The sequence below is a fragment of the Panicum virgatum genome, chromosome 3K (genome assembly GCF_016808335.1).
Source record: "Panicum virgatum strain AP13 chromosome 3K, P.virgatum_v5, whole genome shotgun sequence".
Lineage (NCBI taxonomy): Eukaryota > Viridiplantae > Streptophyta > Magnoliopsida > Poales > Poaceae > Panicum > Panicum virgatum.
In genome coordinates, this window is record NC_053138.1 from 27,942,576 (window position 1) to 27,962,196 (window position 19,621).

Genomic DNA, 19,621 nt, shown 5'->3' on the forward strand with positions numbered 1-19,621 from the left:
CCCGTTCCGTGGCCTAGGGCAAACAACACCGTACGTGAGACAAATCCTCCAGTGCCGGCGGCGTACTCCAGCGCCTGCAGAAGTGGGGGTGCCCTCGTCGCAAGGGAGCAGGGGCGCCATCGTCGCACGGGTCGCCAGCGCCCTTGGATCAGATGGTGGCATCTTGCTGGATGCTTGGATGAGATGTTGGGCACGCTTGTCCCATGTTTTTTTATTCTTCTGAGAAGTAATATGCAATGGTATTCAGTGTATGTGGCCAATATTCAAGGTAGTTTCAGTTTGGGTTGGACATGCTGTTATGTTTCCTAAAGAATTCTCATCCAGTTCCCACAAATTGTTGGTCTGGACACCCAATTGTTTGAGACATGTTTGCCATCCAGTTCATACAAGAATTCTCATATCTGAATTCACTCAATCAGAACCTGTACCAAACTGTCACCACAAGCAATAATCTGGTTTGCACTTGAGTCAATCTCATTATCAAATGACATAACACAATTCCATTACATATCTTCAGATGACAGTGTACAATTCAATCTAAATCATTTAAAATGACAGAATACAATTCAATCTCATCAATTCTTTTTTGTACAAATTGACGGAATGTACAAACAACTTGTCAATCATTTTAGTACATAATTCAATCTCATCAATTCTTCCCTCCTGTTCATCTTCCTCTGTTCATGGCCATGATCATGCTCCTGGTGGTCTATCTTATCTGTTGGATTGGCCGTTCCACGTGCTGCTGCTGCTGCTGGCACAGAGCAATGAAGATGCCTTGTTCTCACTCCCAAGTCGGATGCTGCCTGTCTTCGCATTTCAACCTGAATTTGTAAAATAAGAGTAAACCAATTCAGAGCAAGATAATATGTTAAACCCATTCAGAGAATGATGGGCAGAACCTGCAGAACAGCACCTACAATGGGGAGACTGTCTTCTGCATTCTCATCTGCATCATGGGCCTTGTCTTCTTCTCACATCTCATCGGAAACATGCAGGTAGTAGGGATACATGTGAATTGCATTCTTAGCTAGCTTTTCCTGAATAATATCGCATCGATTGATTTGCATTGGTATATAGTACTGATCGAGTGACATACTGACGACAGATGAAATCGTTTCTGACAAATAAATCCTGCTGCCTGCAGACCTACCTGCAGTCGATGACGCTGCGGGCGCCAGGAATTGCCCCTGCTCGACGATGGGGAACCGGCTCAACGATGGGGGGCCGGCACGGCGATGGGAATCGCCGCGGACGCCAGGAATCGCTGCGGACGCCAGGAATCGCCGCCGGCGCCGCCAGCCCATCGGCGCCACGAAAGGGGCAGCGGCGCGGCGAAAGGGCCTATCGCCCATCGGAGGCCGGCGGCGCTGTTCGAGCTGGAGGGCGCCGGCGCCTAGGGCAGGAAGCGGCAGCCTTGGTTTCATTGCACGGTTCGGCGGCGAAGGAAACGAAACGTCCAACTCCCTCGGAGGCTAGAGACGGAGGCAAACGGACGGGACATAGGGGGTGATCCGCAAAATAGCCAGGTAAACGGTGGGTTGGTGCGGGCGGCTAGATGAAAAAATTTCCCACCTGTCTCCGCTGCCCTCGGATGGGGATCCAGTGGCCTCCGTTAGAGTTTCCAAAGTTTCCACAAACACCCTAGTTTCCATAGGATACGGTGCCAACCTAGAGAGAGAGAGTCAGAAAAGGAAGGAGGTGAAATGATGACCTTTGGAGTCTGGAAGTAACGGCGTGGGACCTTTGGAGTATGGAAGCTTACACCGTGAGTGGAAATAATGTTTTTTATATATGTGGTTATTCGATGGTGGGGATGGATGACGAGAGGCCGTGTAGAAGGTCTAACGTACGGCCCGTTGGAGTGTAGTCTTTACCAAAAGAAAATCAGCCGATTCTTGATGATTCCTAAGGCCCTCTTTGGCACGGCTCCAAAAACAGCTCCGGCAGTGGCTTCACTCGGAGCCCTACCAAACGGTGGATTTTCCACCGGCTCCGGACCAGAAGCCGCACCTGGAGCCGGTTGCGGCTTCCACACGGGGGCCGGAGCCACGAAATCGTAGCTCCGCGCGGCTCCAGAGGCTCCTCCGTCTCCCCTGACGCCTTTCCCCCCTCCTTGCGGCGTCCTCGGCCAGTCTCGCCTGCTGCAGAGGCCGGGCAGCGGCGAGAGCCTAAGGCGGGGCAGGGCAGGAGGCCGAGCGGCGGCCGGCCACGGCGGCGGGCTACGGCGGGAGGGCGAGCGGATGTGGGAGCTCGATTCGGTGGTGGACGGCGGGAGTTTGAGGCGGCGGGTTCCGGCGGGAAGTCATTGTAGCCCTGCACTCCATGACCACTTACACGTTCACCGAAGCATACATGCACACACCACTCGCTTCCCGCCGCACACATGACTAGTATTGCTCTAGCATTTTTACAGTTGGGCCTAGGTAAAGAGTATTTTTCTACCCGGCTTAGTTAACCCCCATCATGTTTGTAGAATGTCACTGGCATTCACGCTTCACGGCGCAGTTAGCCCGTCACACACTCAAGCGCCATGCTCTCATGTACGCCACCGGCACACGTGACACCATTATTTTATTCGGCTGGCTGTGGCTGTTGACCGGTGCTGATTTACTGAGTGGCCGGTGGCTGTTGATTTATGCTAATTTAGTATGAGAGAATGAGAGAAAAATATTGTTGGCTGATTGTAGTGAACAGTGAATATGGAAAACGTCCACCGCATCCGTGATTCCGTTAGCCGTCACGAACTGACGCGCGCACGGGACCAAAAGAGCCCACCACCCTTCGTCAGGCAAAAGCAACGTCACCGGTCGGGAGAAAGGGAAGGGAAGAGGACAACGACGCGCGTCGCCACCGCCTGATGTGACCCGTCCGCGCATCGCCGCCCTGACCCCGTGCGCCGCGCCAGCCGTTCCCAACTCTCCAACGGCGCCTCCTCGTCTTCCTCCGCTCCCGCTTTTCCAGTTCCACCACGTGTGCGCCGCGCCTCGGCTCCTCCCCCCACCCCACTCCACCAGCCTCGTGCTCGCGCGCCGCTCCACTCCCTCGCACAGCGCAGGCAGCACGCGATGCCCGCTGACTGCTCGGCGCAATTCCCCACCCCCCGCTGATCCCCCCCTCACCTCACCCCGCGCGCCCAGCCCAGCCCATGGCCATGGCCTCCTCCCTCCCCGCGCCGCCGGCCCCGCCCCCCGCCTCCTGGCGCGGCGGCCCCCCGCCCCGCCGCCCGCCGCCGCGCCGCGGCCCACTCCTCGCTCGCGCCGCGGCGGCGCGCTCCTGGCGCTACCGGTTCCGGACCGACGACGACGGCGTGGTGGACGTGGCCGTCGCCGGGAAGGACGGCGGCGCCGGGTACGCGGTCGCCGTCGAGGTCCCGGACCTGGGCGGGCGGGAGGGCGGGCTGGTGCTCCGCGCCGCGGGCTCCGGCGAGGCCGCCCCGCTGGCGCCCGCGCCGGGAGGCGCGCTCGCGGCCGAGCTCTCCTACGACGGGGCCCGCGCGCCGTTCCACGTCTCGTTCCTGCTGGCCGACGCGGCGGGGGCGGAGGTACGGACGCACCGCGGGACGAGCTTCCGCGTGCCCGTCGGCGTCGGCCGGGGCCGCCCCGCGCCGCTCGGCCTGTCCCGGTCCGACGACGGGGCCGCCAACTTCGCGGTGTACAGCAAGAGCGCCAAGGCCGTCGTGCTCTGCCTGTTCGGCGGCTGGGACGCCGGCGGCGACGAGCCTGCGCTGGAGGTCGAGCTCGACCCGTACGTCCACCGGACGGGCGATGTCTGGCACGTCTCGCTCGAGAGTGTCGAGGGATACGCCAGCTACGGCTTCCGCACCGGGCTGTTCGCCTTGTTCGGCATTGACCGCCCGCTGCTCGACCCATACACAAAGGTGATTGGGAACTTCGTCCCTGACGATACTGTTAACGACGACGGGCTCTCCGTGCCATCCATAAGGTGCCTCGGGTCTTTGGAGAATGCACCTGGTTACAATTGGGGCAGGGACAAGCACCCGTGCTTGCCGTTGGAGAAGCTGGTGGTATACCGGGCAAATGTGGCCTTGTTCACCAAGGACACGTCGAGCGGGTTGCCGGACAATGTCGCCGGTACTTTCTCTGGGTTGGCTGCAAAGGTAGAACACTTCAGACGTCTCGGCGTAAATGCGGTTTTGCTGGAGCCAGTGTTCCCATTCCACCAGGTCAAGGGACCCTACTTTCCCTACCATTTCTTTTCACCGATGAGCTTGTATAGCAGTGAACGTTCCAGTGCCTCAGCTATTAAGTCTATGAAGGATATGGTCAAGACAATGCACAGGAATGGAATAGAGGTTTTCTTGGAGGTTGTTTTCACGCATACTGTTGAAGGAGGAGCAGAGTGTCAGATGATATCGATCCGTGGCATTGATGGTTCCTCATACTACATTGCTGATGGAATTGCTGGATGCAAGGCAAGCGTATTGAATTGTAATCATCCCGTGACCCAGAAGCTAATTTTGGACAGCCTCCGCCATTGGGTGCTTGATTTCCATGTCGATGGGTTCTGCTTCATCAATGCCCCTTTCCTTGTCAGAGGTCCAGGTGGCGAGGGCCTGCCGCGGCCTCCCCTTCTTGAAGCCATAGCATTTGACCCTGTGCTTTCAAAGACTAAGATCATTGCAGATCCATGGTCTCCACTTGACATATCTAATGTGCAATTTCCATTCCCTCATTGGAAAAGATGGGCTGAGATTAACACAAGATTCTCTATGGATGTGCGCAAGTTTCTTAAGGGAGAAGCACTTATTAGTGATCTTGCTACACGTTTGTGTGGCAGCGGGGACCTATTTTCCTCAAGATGCCCAGCATTCTCGTTCAATTATGTATCAAGGAATTCTGGACTTACTCTTGTTGATCTGGTGAGCTTCAGCAGTGATGAGCTTGGTTCTGAGTTCAGCTGGAACTGTGGTGAAGAAGGACCATCAGAGAACAATGCAGTCCTTCTAACGAGGTTAAGGCAGATACGCAGTTTCTTGTTTATTCTATTTGTTTCCCTTGGTATTCCTGTTCTGAACATGGGAGATGAATGTGGGCACTCTGCTGCTGGTTCAACATCATACAAGGATAGAGGTCCTCTGAATTGGAAAGCCTTGAAAACCATGTTTGTTAAGGAAGTTACCGGGTTTATTTCATTTCTATCTGCACTGAGGAGCCGACGAGCAGACATTTTTCAGAGAAGAGAATTTCTAAAACTTGAAAATATACATTGGTATGGTAGCGACCTATCTGAGCCACGATGGGAGGATCCTACTAGTAACTTTCTTTGCATGCACATAAATCCAGAGCTGGATGAAAATGTGCCAGATTCAGTCAGAGGTGATTTGTATATCTGTTTCAATGCAAATGAGGAATCAGTGAGTGCTACTCTACCGGCTCTTGCAGAAGGATCTACATGGCTGCGCTTGGTTGATACATCACTTGCATTTCCTGGTTTCTTTTCAAGCGAGTCTAGTCCTAATGTACACCAACTCCTAGGATTGTCCTCTTATCAAGTAAAAGCACATAGTTGTGTTTTGTTTGAATCGAAGAGGGTTCTTTCCTAGTTTCTGATGTCAAACATGAAGCCGAGCGGCTTCGATAATAAAGAGAAACTTTGTGTATACAACTTTGTGGGACCGAAGCCGGCGACCAGAGGGCGGGGTGAATGGGAGCCGATCAAAATTTCTTCCGAAATTCAAACCGTCGGCCTATATCCCGAAAATCACCCGAACCCTCAAGCGTTCTAGCCAAAGTTTGGAATAGCTATGGAAAAGCTAAACCAACACAAAAGACCTCGAACGAGCGAGCGAAACCACAAAGCAAATCGGAAGCGAATTGGGAAAACTGCAGAACTGATCTGCCTGGACCGGTCTGACCGGTGCGCTCTACCGGTCTGACCGGTGCGCTGGACCGGTCTAACCGGTAGTGCCTACCGGTCTGACCGGTAGCACCCAGAAAACCCCCGAGAAATTGGATTCAAACGTTGAATCCCAAGCAAATGACCACGAAAACCTATGAAACTTGGGGGATTGCTTCGCCCCTACCCCGTGAACATATCCCCAAAAGATCTCGACCCAAAGATCAACGAATCGTGAGAATTATGGGGGAGATCAAAAGGGATTGGGGTTTTCTCAAACACTCAAGAACTCGAATTCGAACACGCCAGAGATTCCAGAGGGTTTAGGTCAGAGTTGGGAGCACGGGAATCACAGCAAAGAACTCATGGACTCCTCGCAATCAAGTGCACCAAAAACGAAATAGAAATTTCATCAAACAAGGCACAAAACGAGGAGATGGATTGATTCAAATCGCCCAGAGGGCACGAGGAGGTTAGGGCCTCCTTTCCGAATCAAATCCACAAGAGTTCTCACACAAACAAACATTGAAATCTACCCTAAAGAGATGAACTGAGGAAGAGGAACACAGGGGCGGTGGCCTGGGGAAACAGAGAGTCCACGAACAGATTACAAAAGCCGCAATTAACCTAACACAAGTGAAGGGGTATTTATACCCGCGGGACCGGTCAAACCGGTGCGCTGGACCAGTCAGACCGGTGTGTTAGACCGGTCAGACCGGTGCGCTGGACCGGTCAGACCGGTTGGCCTGCAGCACCCCCTGTACATGATCTCATCCGACGGCCGAGGTTCTTTCTTCGAAACGAAGTCTTCTCCGCGATGCCGCCGTCTTGATGAAGATCCAGTCCGCGGTTTTGGCGGGTCCGCGAAACCCGGGTAGGTGGCCGGTTTTGAGAAAACCGCCAAAACCTCACGCGCGGGAAGATTCCCGCCTCCACGCCGTGGCCCTAGACCCCGTTCCCGCCTCGGCCTTCTGACGGCCCTAGACGCCGCCCGATGCCCGTCACCTCCTCGCCCGTAGCGAGGCCCTAGACGCCGTCGACGCCCGTCGCCTCCGTCAGTCCCGAGACCGACGCCCGTGCCTCCACGACTTGGCGTCTTCAACCGCCGTCCGCCTCCTTGGTTTTGTGGCGCAAACCAAGAAACCCGCCTTCCGTCGCCGCTTGCGCCCTCGATCCAGGAGTGGACGCCACAGCTGCCGCCCGGTCCGAGCTCCGGTCCCGGCTGCCCTTCACCGCCGTCCACCGCACGGTCCATCGGCCACAGCACCTCCACGGCAGCTCCCCGTCGACACTCGACGCCCGTGTACCTTCAATCCAAAGACCAAGCGCACGATCACACCGCACGGTTGACAATTTACTCATCACAGGCAGGATAGAGTACTCTCGTTCCTCAATTGTGGGACCGAAGCCGGCGACCAGAGGGGTGGTGAATGGGAGCCGATCAAAATTTCTTCCGAAATTCAAACCGTCGGCCTATGTCCCAAAATCGCCCAAGCCCTCAAGCGTTCTGACTAAAGTTTGGGGTAACTATTGAAAAGCTAACCTAACCCAAAAGGCCTCGAACGAGCGAGCGAACCCACGAAGCAAAACGGAAGCGAATCGGGAAAGCTGCAGAACTGATCTGCCTGGACCGGTCTGACCGGTACGCTGGACCGGTCTGACCGGTGCGCTGTACCGGTCTGACCGGTCGTGCCTACCGGTCTGACCGGTAGCACCCAGAAAACCCCCGAGAAATTTGATTCAAACGGTGAATCCTGAGCAAACGACCACGAAATCCGACGAAACTTGGGGGATTGCTTCGCCCCTACCCCGTGAGCATATCCCCAAAAGATCTCGCCCCAAGGATCAACGAATCGTGAGAATTATGGGGAAGATCAAAAGGGATTGGGGTTTTCTCAAACACTTAAGAACTCGAATTCGAACACGCCAGTGATTCCAGAGGGTTTAGATCAGAGTTGGGAGCACGAGAATCACAGCAAAGAACTCGAGGTCTCCTCTCAATCAAGTGTGCCAAAAACAAAATCAAAAATCCATTGCACAAGGCACAAAACCAGGGGATTGAATCAAATCAACACCCCATAGGGCACGAGGAGGATAGGGCCTCCTTTCCCAATCAAATCCCTTACAAGGTTTCAACAATCCATGGACAAAATCAACTCAAACGAGAGGAACAGAGGGAGGGAGACGCAGGGGCGGCGGCCTGGAGAAACAGAGAGTCCACGAACAGATTACAAAAGCCGCAATTTACCTAACACAAGTGAAGGGGTATTTATACCCGCGGGACCGGTCAGACCGGTGCGCTGGACCGGTCAGACCGGTGTGTTAGACCGGTCAGACCGGTGCGCTGGACCGGTCAGACCGGTTGGCCTGCAGCACCCCCTGTACATGATCTCATCCGACGGCCGAGGTTCTTTCTTCGAAACGAAGTCTTCTCCGCGATGCCGCCGTCTTGATGAAGATCCAGTCCGCGGTTTTGAAGGGTCCGCGAAACCCGGGTAGATGGCCGGTTTTGAGAAAACCGCCAAAACCTCACGCGCGGGAAGATTCCCGCCTCCACGCCGTGGCCCTAGACGCCGTTCCCGCCTCGGCCTTCTGACGGCCCTAGACGCCGCCCGACGCCCGTCACCTCCTCGCCCGCAGCGAGGCCCTAGACGCCGTCGACGCCCGTCGCCTCCGTCAGTCCCGAGACCGACGCCCGTGCCTCCACGACTTGGCGTCTTCAACCGCCGTCCGCCTCCTTGGTTTTGTGGCATAAACCAAGAAACCCGCCTTCCGTCGCCGCTTGCGCCCTCGATCCAGGAGTGGACGCCACAGCTGCCGCCCGGTCCGAGCTCCGGTCCCGGCTGCCCTTCACCGCCGTCCACCGCACGGTCCATCGGCCACAGCACCTCCATGGCAGCTCCCCGTCGACACTCGACGCCCGTGTACCTGCAATCCAAAGACCAAGCGCACGATCACACCGCACGGTTGATAATTCACTCATCACAAGCAAGATAGAGTACTCAACATTCCTCAATCTCCCCCTTGATGAGTGCATTGTCAACACACCACCTGAAACCAGAGAAGTGATAAAAAGAGAAGCAAGAAAGCGAAGAACTCAAGCAAGTGACAAAAAGCTCAGAAAGGCAAGAACAGTCACTTACTCAAGCACAGAGCGATCCCCTAAGACAAGGGCAACGGCTCGACGCAATCGATCAAAAGCCAAAACATGACTCCTCAAAGACAGAGGTAACGCTCGACGCAGTCATGCAAGCAGCAGAGGGAAAACGAGAAAACCAGGAGCCAAAACCAAAGCAGAAACTCCCCAAGCAAAGTTTTTCCCTCTCACAAGTGCAACTCTCCCAAAATGATGCACTCTCAAAGCCCTGTGCACAACAAGTTTTTCAAAAATCAAACAAGTCTCCCCCTTGTTCGATCACTTCTCTCAAAATTCTCCCCCTTGTTGGCACATGCACACATCAAGCCTAAAAAGACCTAAAGCTCCCCCTGAAGCAGAGACTCCCCCTGAACAGATGCTATGCAATGAATGCAATGGAGGAGGTGTAAGTGAAAGCATTCAGGGATACAAAGATATGAGCAACATCTAGTCACGAGCACGTGTGCATCCACAAACCAGACCTGCATCTAGCTCAACAGGGTATATCATATCAGTCTAGAGCTAGGCAAGTTCAGTTTATGAGAAATAAAAGCATCACCCATGAACTAGCACTAACAAGTAGGAAATGGAAAGCAGTGCTACTCAAACTCATACAGGTGAGCCAAACCAGCCAAAACAAGTCGCCAACATTCACTTTTCAATTAATTTTTATATCAAGCAATTCTAAGTGCCAGGGGTTGAAAGTTTGTCATGCTTTACTTAGCAACGAGGCCAAGCCTATGCCAAAAGACAATCAGAAGCTTAAAGCATTCGTTTCAGTCATGCACAGCCTTGCTCGGGCTCTCACAAGTGCAAAGTGAGCCGTCCCGAAAGCTCGATCAGTGCGACAAGCAATCCCACCTGGATCTTTTCCATCCATTTCAAGAACAGTTCAAGCAATTTTATCAGATTTAGATCATTTCAAGTATGAATTGCTGAACGAAAGGCCACACTAGCATGAATAAGATAGCAAAGCATATCAACACGCCCTAACATGCTAGTAGCCAAGACAGGGTGATCATGTTTTCAGATTTTCAAATCAAAATAGCTTAACTCAGATGATGTCATATACACAATGGAGCAAGCTATACATGATCAAGTTTATCAACTCACACTAGCAGGCACTAGAAGATCATAGCAATGTATACAAGAATGTTAGTGCAAGTGAGACAATGCAAAATGCAAACATGTACAATGCATATGCACAATGCAACTACCAAACCTAAAAAACAAAGAGAAGCAAATAAAATCTACAAAGCTAACCAAAGGGAAGTCAGCAATCAAAAGGGGTAACAAACCCCAAGCTCCCCTCGCAAGCGAGCAAAGGTGTCCTGCTCTAGTGGTTTGGTGAGGATATCTGCAGTTTGCCTCTCAGAAGGGACATGGATCAGGTCTATGTGTCCTCTCTCATGGTTGTCTCGCAGGAAATGAAATCGGATGTCTATGTGCTTGGTTCTGGAGTGTAGGACAGGGTTCTTTGCAATGCTAATGGCTGACATGTTGTCTACAAAGATAGGAACCCTACCGAAACTCAAGCCATAATCCTGCAAGGTTTGTTTCATCCAAAGTATCTGGGAGCAGCAGCTAGCAGCGGCAACATACTCACCTTCTGTGGAAGAAAGCGCTACGCTAGCATGCTTGCGAGAGGACCAAGACACCAAAGATGTACCGAGAAATTGACAAGTGCCGGATGTCGACTTTCGATCCAACCGACACCCACCAAAATCGGCATCAGAAAAGCCCACCAAAACCAGAGATGAATCCGCAGAATACCAAAGACCAAACTCAGGGGTGAATTTCAGATACCTGAAGATGCGTTTCACCACTTGCCTGTGGGAGGTGCGCGGAGAAGCCTGGTAGCGCGCACAAAGGCAGACGCCGAACTGGATGTCCGGTCGTGTCGCCGTCAGGTACAGGAGCGAGCCGATCATGCTCCTGTACTCCTTCTGGTCCACCGCCTCGCCGTCCAAGTCCTCATCAAGCGCCGTAGATGTACTGATCGGAGTCGGCTGAGGAGACAAGTCGCTCATGTCGAACTTCCGCAGCAAGTCTCTAGTGTACTTGGCTTGATGGACAAAAGTGCCCTGAGGAGTCTGCTTGATCTGCAGCCCGAGGAAGAACTGCAGCTCACCCATCATGCTCATCCCGAACTCCCTGGACATCTGCTCAGAAAACTTGGATACAAGAGCGTGAGAAGAGCCACCAAAGATAATATCATCCACGTATATCTGAACCAAAAGAAAATCAGTGCCAGATCGCATGAGAAACAAAGTTTTATCAACACATCCCATTTTAAAGGCCTGAGCCAGCAAAAAGGTTTTCAATCTATCATACCAAGCTCTAGGTGTCTGTTTCAAACCGTAAAGAGCTTTCTGAAGTTTATAAACACGGTTTGGAAACTTGGGATTTTCGAAACCAGGGGGTTGCTTTACATAAACCTCTTCTTCGATAAAACCATTCAAGAAGACAGATTTAACATCCATTTGGAAAACCTTAAAACCCTTGGAAGCAGCAAATGCAAGAAAGATTCGAATAGCCTCCAAACGAGCAACAGGAGCAAAGGTTTCCTCAAAATCAATACCCTCTTTTTGGCAAAACCCCTGGGCAACAAGACGAGCCTTGTTTCGAACAACCAAACCATCCTCACTCTGCTTGTTTTTGAAAACCCACTTCGTTCCGATGGGATTACAAGCAGGTGGAGGCTCGACCAAAACCCAAACTTGGTTTCTTTCAAAATTTCCAAGTTCCTCATACATGGCATTGACCCAATTAGAATCAGAAAGAGCGTGTCCAATATCTTTGGGCTCAAAAGAGGCAACAAACGCTGAATGAGCAAAGCCAGCGATACTTGTTACCTTGGACCTGGTGACTCGCTCGTTGAGATCACCTAGCATCTGTTGAGGTGGATGGCGACGCTGAATGTGTCGCGGTGCTTCCCATGTCGAAGTCGCCTCCTCCTCAACCAAAGCTGGTGCCTCCTCAGAATCAGCTGGTGTAGCCTGAGTCACCTCCTCGAACAACCCCCGTGAAGTAGACGTAGTCGGATCGGGGCCGTCTTCATCGTCCGAGCTTGTAGCAGAGATAGCTGGGTCCACAGCACGCGTGGTAGCCTCACCCTCGCCATCTACAGCTTCTTCCTCCTCATCTTCAAAGATGGAGGTGCCGAGCTCATCATCTCCTGCAACTTCAAAGACAGAAGAATTGCACGGTGCAGTCTCGTCGAAAGTGACTTCACAAGTCTCTCTGACGATGTTAGTATCAATAATTAGCACACGGTACGCTCTAGAGTGAGAAGCATAACCGAGAAAAACACCGTCAGATGAGCGAGACTCAAACTTATCAAGATTTCCATCTTTCAGCACAAAGCATCGGCAACCGAAAACTCTGAGATGGTCAACACGGGGCTGGCGTCCAAACCGCAACTCATAAGAAGTCCTGTGCATGAAAGCACGCAAGAAAATGCGGTTGGACACGTAACAAGCGGTGTTAACCGCCTCAGCCCAGTATTTGCGAGGAGTCCTATGCTCATCGAGCATCGTCCTCGCCATCTCAACCAGCGTCCGATTCTTCCGCTCTACAACTCCATTCTGCTGTGGAGTGTAGGGAGAAGAATACTGGTGTTCGAGTCCTTGATCACTACAAAAGACATCAAAACGAGCGTTTTTGAATTCTGTGCCATTGTCAGAGCGGATCGCTCGCATGGCCTGGGGTAGCTCGTTTTTCAATCTCAAGATCAAGTCTCGAACAAACTCGAAAGCCTCATCCTTGGTTCTCATGAAAAAGACCCAAGAATAGCGAGAAAAGTCGTCCACAATCACAAGCACGTACCACTTCCCACCAACAGACATCACCCTGGAAGGGCCAACAGTGTCCATGTGTAGCAACTCTCCAGGGTGAGAAGTCATCACCTGATTAACAGGCGGATGAGAAGCGGCAATCATTTTCCCGTGGCGACACGGATGGCAAACAAGGTTCTTCTCAAACTTCAATTTGGGCAATCCTCGGATCAGGCCAAGTGAGCTCAGTCTCGACAACAAATCGAAGCTCAAATGTCCTAGTCTCCTATGCCACCTCCACAAATCAGAAGAAGAACCAGCCATCAAGCAATGAGAAGGGCCAAAAGGAGTTCCAGAGAAGTCAACCAAGAAAACTCGATCGCGAGGTGTAATCCGGCAAACCAAATCTCCCCTGGAATCCAAAACACGCGAACAGCCCTCCTTGAAGCGAATCTCATACCCCTCATCAAGAAGTTGCGAAACAGAGAGCAAATTAAAACCAAGATTCGAAACCAAAGCAACTTCTCTCAGGGTAAAGCGATCAGAAACTCGAACAGTGCCAAGTCCACGTACCTTTCCTCTTCCATTATCCCCGAACACAATGTACTCCTTTGAGCGCATCGGGGTGAGGCTGGAGAACCATTTGTCATTTCCGGTCATGTGGCGCGAACAACCGGAGTCCATGATCCACCTGTTCTCCAAGCCTCCGACCTGCACATCAGTAGTGAGACAAAGGGTGAGCAAATATCTCAACACTGGGGTTAGTAAAGTGAGAAGCAAACCAGTGTCGAGCCATTTGCTCTATAGAAGGATTAGCAAAACCAGACAAAGCGTATCCCCCGTCCCGTCTACCGCATGACTGACGAACACCACCGCGAGGAAAGCGTGGAGCCTCAAAACCTCCTCCAAAGCCTCGGTCCCGTGATCCATAGCCGTACTGAAAACGACCAGGAGCACGGCCGGCAAAGCGACCACCCGCTGGAGCACGGTAACCACCACCGTCTCCCTGACCTCCACCTACACGGCGCGCCCTAGCATCTCGCCTATCACCACGCCGAGAAGGACCATGCACCCGAGCAGAGTACATGTCCGCGTTCCGTCTCTCCTGCTCTCTCCTCACAGCCCGCTTCCTCCTAAAGCAAAACTCCTCCAAGTGACCTTCCCTGTCACAGAACTCGCAGTGGTACCTCACCTCACACTTGGGAGGTGGAGGCCTAGCCTGCGGACGGGGAGGAGCAGCCCCCTTCTTCTGGGCAACCTGGGCTGTGGCAGCAGGGAGCGTGTCGAGGGAGTTCCTCAGCTCATTGGGCTTTGGAACCCAAACCTGCTTCTGCGGAGGTGCTTTCGGTGGTTCTTTAAGCACACCATCCGCGGGGTCAACAAGCGAAGGCTGCGTGCTCGTGCTAGCAGTGTTTCTAGCAGCCTTGCCAATCTTACCATACAACCTGTCAAAGTCTGACTTTGTGTATGTGTAACCGACCCCAAACCCATCACCACACTTGAACTGCTTAATCATCATGCCCAACTACGGCTCACTGCTAGAAACCCAACTCAGAATCGCCCTAAGATAGGTATTCTCATTCTCCAGGTTGGCTTTCTCTACCGCAAGACTATCTAAATCAGCAATCAAACCAGGGCAAACAGAGCAGTCAATAGGTGGGCTAGACTCTACGACCTTAGTCTTTCCAAAAGACTTGATCAAAGCGTTCTTCTCCTCTAGCTCCAAACTAAGCGTGGGACAAAGCTTACAAACGCCAAGCAAAGCAGGCCTAGATCTAAGCTCCTCTAGTTCACAAACAACAGTAGCAAACTTGGACTGCAAAGAAGCTAGATCTGACTTGAAGATAGGACACTCATCGCATTCAAGCACATCACTAACAATGGGAGCGTCCTTGACAAGTTCAAGCTCATGCTTGGCCTTGGCTAGCTCGTGAGACACGTCAGAAAGCGAAGTCTTAGCAACATCTAAGTTCGTGACGTTCTCATCATACTTGGCACGGAGAGCAACAAGATCATTCATGTGAGATATGCAGCCAGCGCACTCATCCTCACTAGACTTCTCCCTAGCACAAGCCAGCTCAGCCCTAAGCTTTCTACGCTCTCTAGCTGCTTCCTTAAGCAGCCTCTTCTGGTTGTCGAGAGCGGCGTACAACTCCCTAACCTCTGTATCAAGCAGGTCAATCGTGGAGTTTACCTCTGAATCGCTCTCGGATCCAGGAGAAGAGCCGGAGTGCGTCGGTGTAGCGTGTCCACCCGAAGACGCACGAGCACCATTGGCTTCGCCCGCCATGGTGCAGAAGCTCTTGCGCCGACCGGCCGCCAAGCAAAGGCCGATGAAGCCGGTGGCTTCCTTGTCCCGCTTCTTCTTCTTCTTGTCGTCGTCGTCGGAGGTCGGTGAAGAAGAGCGGTCGGTGTCGGAGCTCTTGTCGAGGTCGCTGAGCTGCGCCAGGAAGGCCTTCTCCCGCTTCTTGGCCTTGTACTGGAAGCGCTTCTTGAGCGACTCCTTGTCGAAGCGTCCTCCCCGGTCACGACTGCGGTACTTGTGGCGCCGACGCTCCTTGTTGGAGCCTCCCTCGTCGCGGTCGCGGTGGCGGTAGTAGTCGAAGGAGTTGTTCTGGCCACCACCGGACTTCTTGGGGCAATCGGCGACGAAGTGGTTCAGATCGCCGCAGTTGTAGCACTCGGGGTTTTTCTTCCTCTGCCTGTTGTGATAGACGCGCTGGAACTTGCTGATGAGGAGGCACAAGTCATCGTCGCCCAGCGTCTCCAGCTGCTCATCTGAAACAGAAGGCAAAGAGGCAAGAGAAAAGCCAAGAGCAAAGTTAGCGTTAGAGCTCGATCCACCTGGGCCAGTCACAAGAGCGACGCTCTTGGAAGGAGGGGCACCATTGAGCTTGGCTCGTGTCTGGTTATCCACCTCCGTGGCCTTGAGCTTGTTGAAAAGCTCGTTCACCGTCAGAGTCTCATAGCCAGCAGACTCAATGATGGTGTTCACCTTGAGATCCCACACAGAGCGATCAAGTGCGTAAAGCAACTTAAGGGCCTTCTCGTGCTCTGTGTACTCAAGGGCACCAGCAGATCTGTTCGCATTGACCTTGTTCACAATCGACTGAAAATGACTGAACATCAGGTCAATGCTCTCACCCGGCTCCTGTGTGAAGTTCTCGTACTCACGCCGGTGAGTCTCGAACAGTCTGGCCTTCACCTGAGGTGTACCCTCGTGGTAGTTCTCAAGACACGTCCAAATCTTGTGGGCTTCCTGAAAACCCTGGATGCGTGAGAACTCCGCACGAGAAATGCCAGCGAACAAGGCATTGACAGCCTTGGCGTTAGCCTCGTGCTGGGTCACCTGAAGAGGCGTGGTCCGAACAGCCAGCACCTCGTAGAGCTGGTTCGTGGTAATCTCCCAGACATCGGCTCCCATGCTCTGCAGGAAGGCTCTCATGCGAACCTTCCAGTAGGCATAATCCTCGCCGGAAAACACCGGGATCTTACCAAGACTCGCCATGGTCGCCGAGTGGTTTTCGAACCGGTTAAGGTACTGAAAACCTCAACCGTGCTCTGATACCAATTGTGGGACCGAAGCCGGCGACCAGAGGGGGGGTGAATGGGAGCCGATCAAAATTTCTTCCGAAATTCAAACCGTCGGCCTATATCCCGGAAATCACCCGAACCCTCAAGCGTTCTAGCCAAAGTTTGGAATAGCTATGGAAAAGCTAAACCAACACAAAAGACCTCGAACGAGCGAGCGAAACCACAAAGCAAATCGGAAGCGAATCGGGAAAACTGAAGAACTGATCTGCCTGGACCGGTCTGACCGGTGCGCTCTACCGGTCTGACCGGTGCGCTGGACCGGTCTAACCGGTAGTGCCTACCGGTCTGACCGGTAGCACCCAGAAAACCCCCGAGAAATTGGATTCAAACGTTGAATCCCAAGCAAATGGCCACGAAAACCTATGAAACTTGGGGGATTGCTTCGCCCCTACCCCGTGAACATATCCCCAAAAGATCTCGACCCAAAGATCAACGAATCGTGAGAATTATGGGGGAGATCAAAAGGGATTGGGGTTTTCTCAAACACTCAAGAACTCGAATTCGAACACGCCAGAGATTCCAGAGGGTTTAGGTCAGAGTTGGGAGCACGGGAATCACAGCAAAGAACTCATGGACTCCTCGCAATCAAGTGCACCAAAAACGAAATAGAAATTTCATCAAACAAGGCACAAAACCAGGGGATTGAATCAAATCAACAGCCCAGAGGGCACGAGGAGGATAGGGCCTCCTTTCCCAATCAAATCCCTTACAAGGTTTCAACAATCCATGGACAAAATCAACTCAAACGAGAGGAACAGAGGGAGGGAGACGCAGGGGCGGCGGCCTGGAGAAACAGAGAGTCCACGAACAGATTACAAAAGCCGCAAGTTACCTAACACAAGTGAAGGGGTATTTATACCCGCGGGACCGGTCAGACCGGTGCGCTGGACCGGTCAGACCGGTTGGCCTGCAGCACCCCCTGTACATGATCTCATCCGACGGCCGAGGTTCTTTCTTCGAAACGAAGTCTTCTCCGCGATGCCGCCGTCTTGATGAAGATCCAGTCCGCGGTTTTGAAGGGTCCGCGAAACCCGGGTAGATGGCCGGTTTTGAGAAAACCGCCAAAACCTCACGCGCGGGAAGATTCCCGCCTCCACGCCGTGGCCCTAGACGCCGTTCCCGCCTCGGCCTTCTGACGGCCCTAGACGCCGCCCGACGCCCGTCACCTCCTCGCCCGCAGCGAGGCCCTAGACGCCGTCGACGCCCGTCGCCTCCGTCAGTCCCGAGACCGACGCCCGTGCCTCCACGACTTGGCGTCTTCAACCGCCGTCCGCCTCCTTGGTTTTGTGGCGCAAACCAAGAAACCCGCCTTCCGTCGCCGCTTGCGCCCTCGATCCAGGAGTGGACGCCACAGCTGCCGCCCGGTCCGAGCTCCGGTCCCGGCTGCCCTTCACCGCCGTCCACCGCACGGTCCATCGGCCACAGCACCTCCACGGCAGCTCCCCGTCGACACTCGATGCCCGTGTACCTGCAATCCAAAGACCAAGCGCACGATCACACCGCACGGTTGACAATTCACTCATCACAAGCAGGATAGAGTACTCAACATTCCTCAGTACACCAACTCCTAGGAATGTCCTCTTATCAAGTAAAAGCACATAGTTGTGTTTTGTTTGAATCGAAGAGGGTTCTTTCCTAGTTTCTGATGTCAAACATGAAGCCGAGCGGCTTCGATAATAAAGAGAAACTTTGTGTATACAACTTTGAGAGGCCCTTGGTTCCAGTAAGTTGCAATTTGCAACCTTAATGAAAATGAGAATGTTTGCAATAATAAAACCCCTCGTTTTCAACTTACAGAGGTCTTGGTTTTGACCTCCTTGTACATGAGAAATTTTATGGTGAATCCACCATTTTCGCAGATGGACAGTATCTCTAGTTCCTTACTGCCTTTTTGTTACCTGAGCGGCTGAGCCCCTAAGGTCCATAGCTTTCTTTGCTATGTTTGCGACGATAATACTTATTTAATAGAAGTATTAGCACCGGCAGAGATTAGTAGCGGCCAAGGGTATTTTTAAAATCTGGTGTGAATATGTTGAATGAACAAGAGAAGCTGCGGATTATGCGACAAGTGGAACAGGTCCTGTAATGGTGAGGACTGAGTAGCTTCCTGAAATAGTGAGCTCTGACCTCTGAGTATGAATGTAGGGATTGAAAGATTATGCTCTCTGCATAGAAGCTGCTCCCTCCGTTCTATATTGTAGATGTTTTAGGATTTCTAGATACATTGATTTAATTTTGTATTTAGTATTCACCTAGATATACACTATGTCTAGATACATAGTAAAAAATATATATCTAAATGTACCAAAACGACTTACAATTTAGAACGGATGGAGTAGAGAAGCAATTGGTTCCCTTGATTACTCAAAGCACCATCGTCAGGGTGAATCGTGGTCCTATACTTGTTTGTTTGGGTGCATGTTTACGCTGTTAATAGCTGACGTATAATTTGCACTCGGAACTTGAGTTTGGTGTTCCCAACTATACTCATTTTGAAGTTTGAACTCATCCGGATGTGAAAATCGCGGTGTCTTCCATCGGAGAGGCTATTCTATCATCGCGAACCAGGTGAAGCTACTACGAGCCAGCAAGCCGTATTCGTGTCGGATGCGCAGAACCAAACAGCAGCAAGGGGGAGCTCTTACATTTCAAAGAGTCGGGAGTTTTTATACATGGAAAAGCCCACAAGACGACCAAGACACTTAAATTAGTGTATCTGCAGGAATTCATGTTCCGAACGGCAGTTACTTGTAAAATGTACAGTGGCATCAAAGATGATTGCTACCGTGCGCCATGTGCGAACTGGACGAGATGGTGGAATCAATGCTTGAATTATTGCACAGGCAATTTATAGCACGCAGCAGATGAATCCTGTTCGCCTTCTAGCTAGGATAAAAGGGCAGCATGAGAGACGACTCCAAGCTATGCGATCGAGTTCATAGGAAGTTAGGGGAAACCGGCAGCCACAGTTTGTTTGTCTGAAAGTCGTAACAGCGACAATAGGTTTGTTAGATAGTAATAGACATGGGAGACATTTGGAACATGGACAACCCCCATTTCCATTGCAACTTGCAAGAACGGAAATTCAAGCCATTACAGCCACAACGCATTGAGAAGAGGGGGGTAAAAGAAGGGAACCGGTACAAGTTTTAGAGAGTAACACAAGGGAATGACTTTCAAACCCCCGGCGCCCCTGCTACCGATAACCCAAAACCTAGGATTCCTAGGACAGTCCTCACAGGTTCAAATTAACCGA

General features: G+C 52.3%; 1 protein-coding gene and 1 long non-coding RNA gene across 2 annotated transcripts; one reads left to right on the forward strand and one right to left on the reverse strand.

The window, feature by feature from the left end:
- Positions 1-531: 531 nt before the first annotated feature.
- LOC120698805 lies at positions 532-1,444 on the reverse strand. The gene is made up of 2 exons (XR_005685017.1): positions 917-1,444; positions 532-824 (listed from the first exon to the last, which is right to left on the reverse strand). It is a non-coding gene; the product is annotated as an uncharacterized LOC120698805 (long non-coding RNA).
- Positions 1,445-2,831: 1,387 nt separating this feature from the next.
- On the forward strand, positions 2,832-18,141 carry LOC120698806 (isoamylase 2, chloroplastic-like). The gene is made up of 2 exons (XM_039982545.1): positions 2,832-5,554; positions 17,993-18,141. Exons 1-2 carry the CDS (start codon positions 3,149-3,151, stop codon positions 18,002-18,004), a joined length of 2,418 nt encoding a protein of 805 aa, XP_039838479.1. The 5' UTR covers positions 2,832-3,148; the 3' UTR covers positions 18,005-18,141.
- Positions 18,142-19,621: the final 1,480 nt, after the last annotated feature.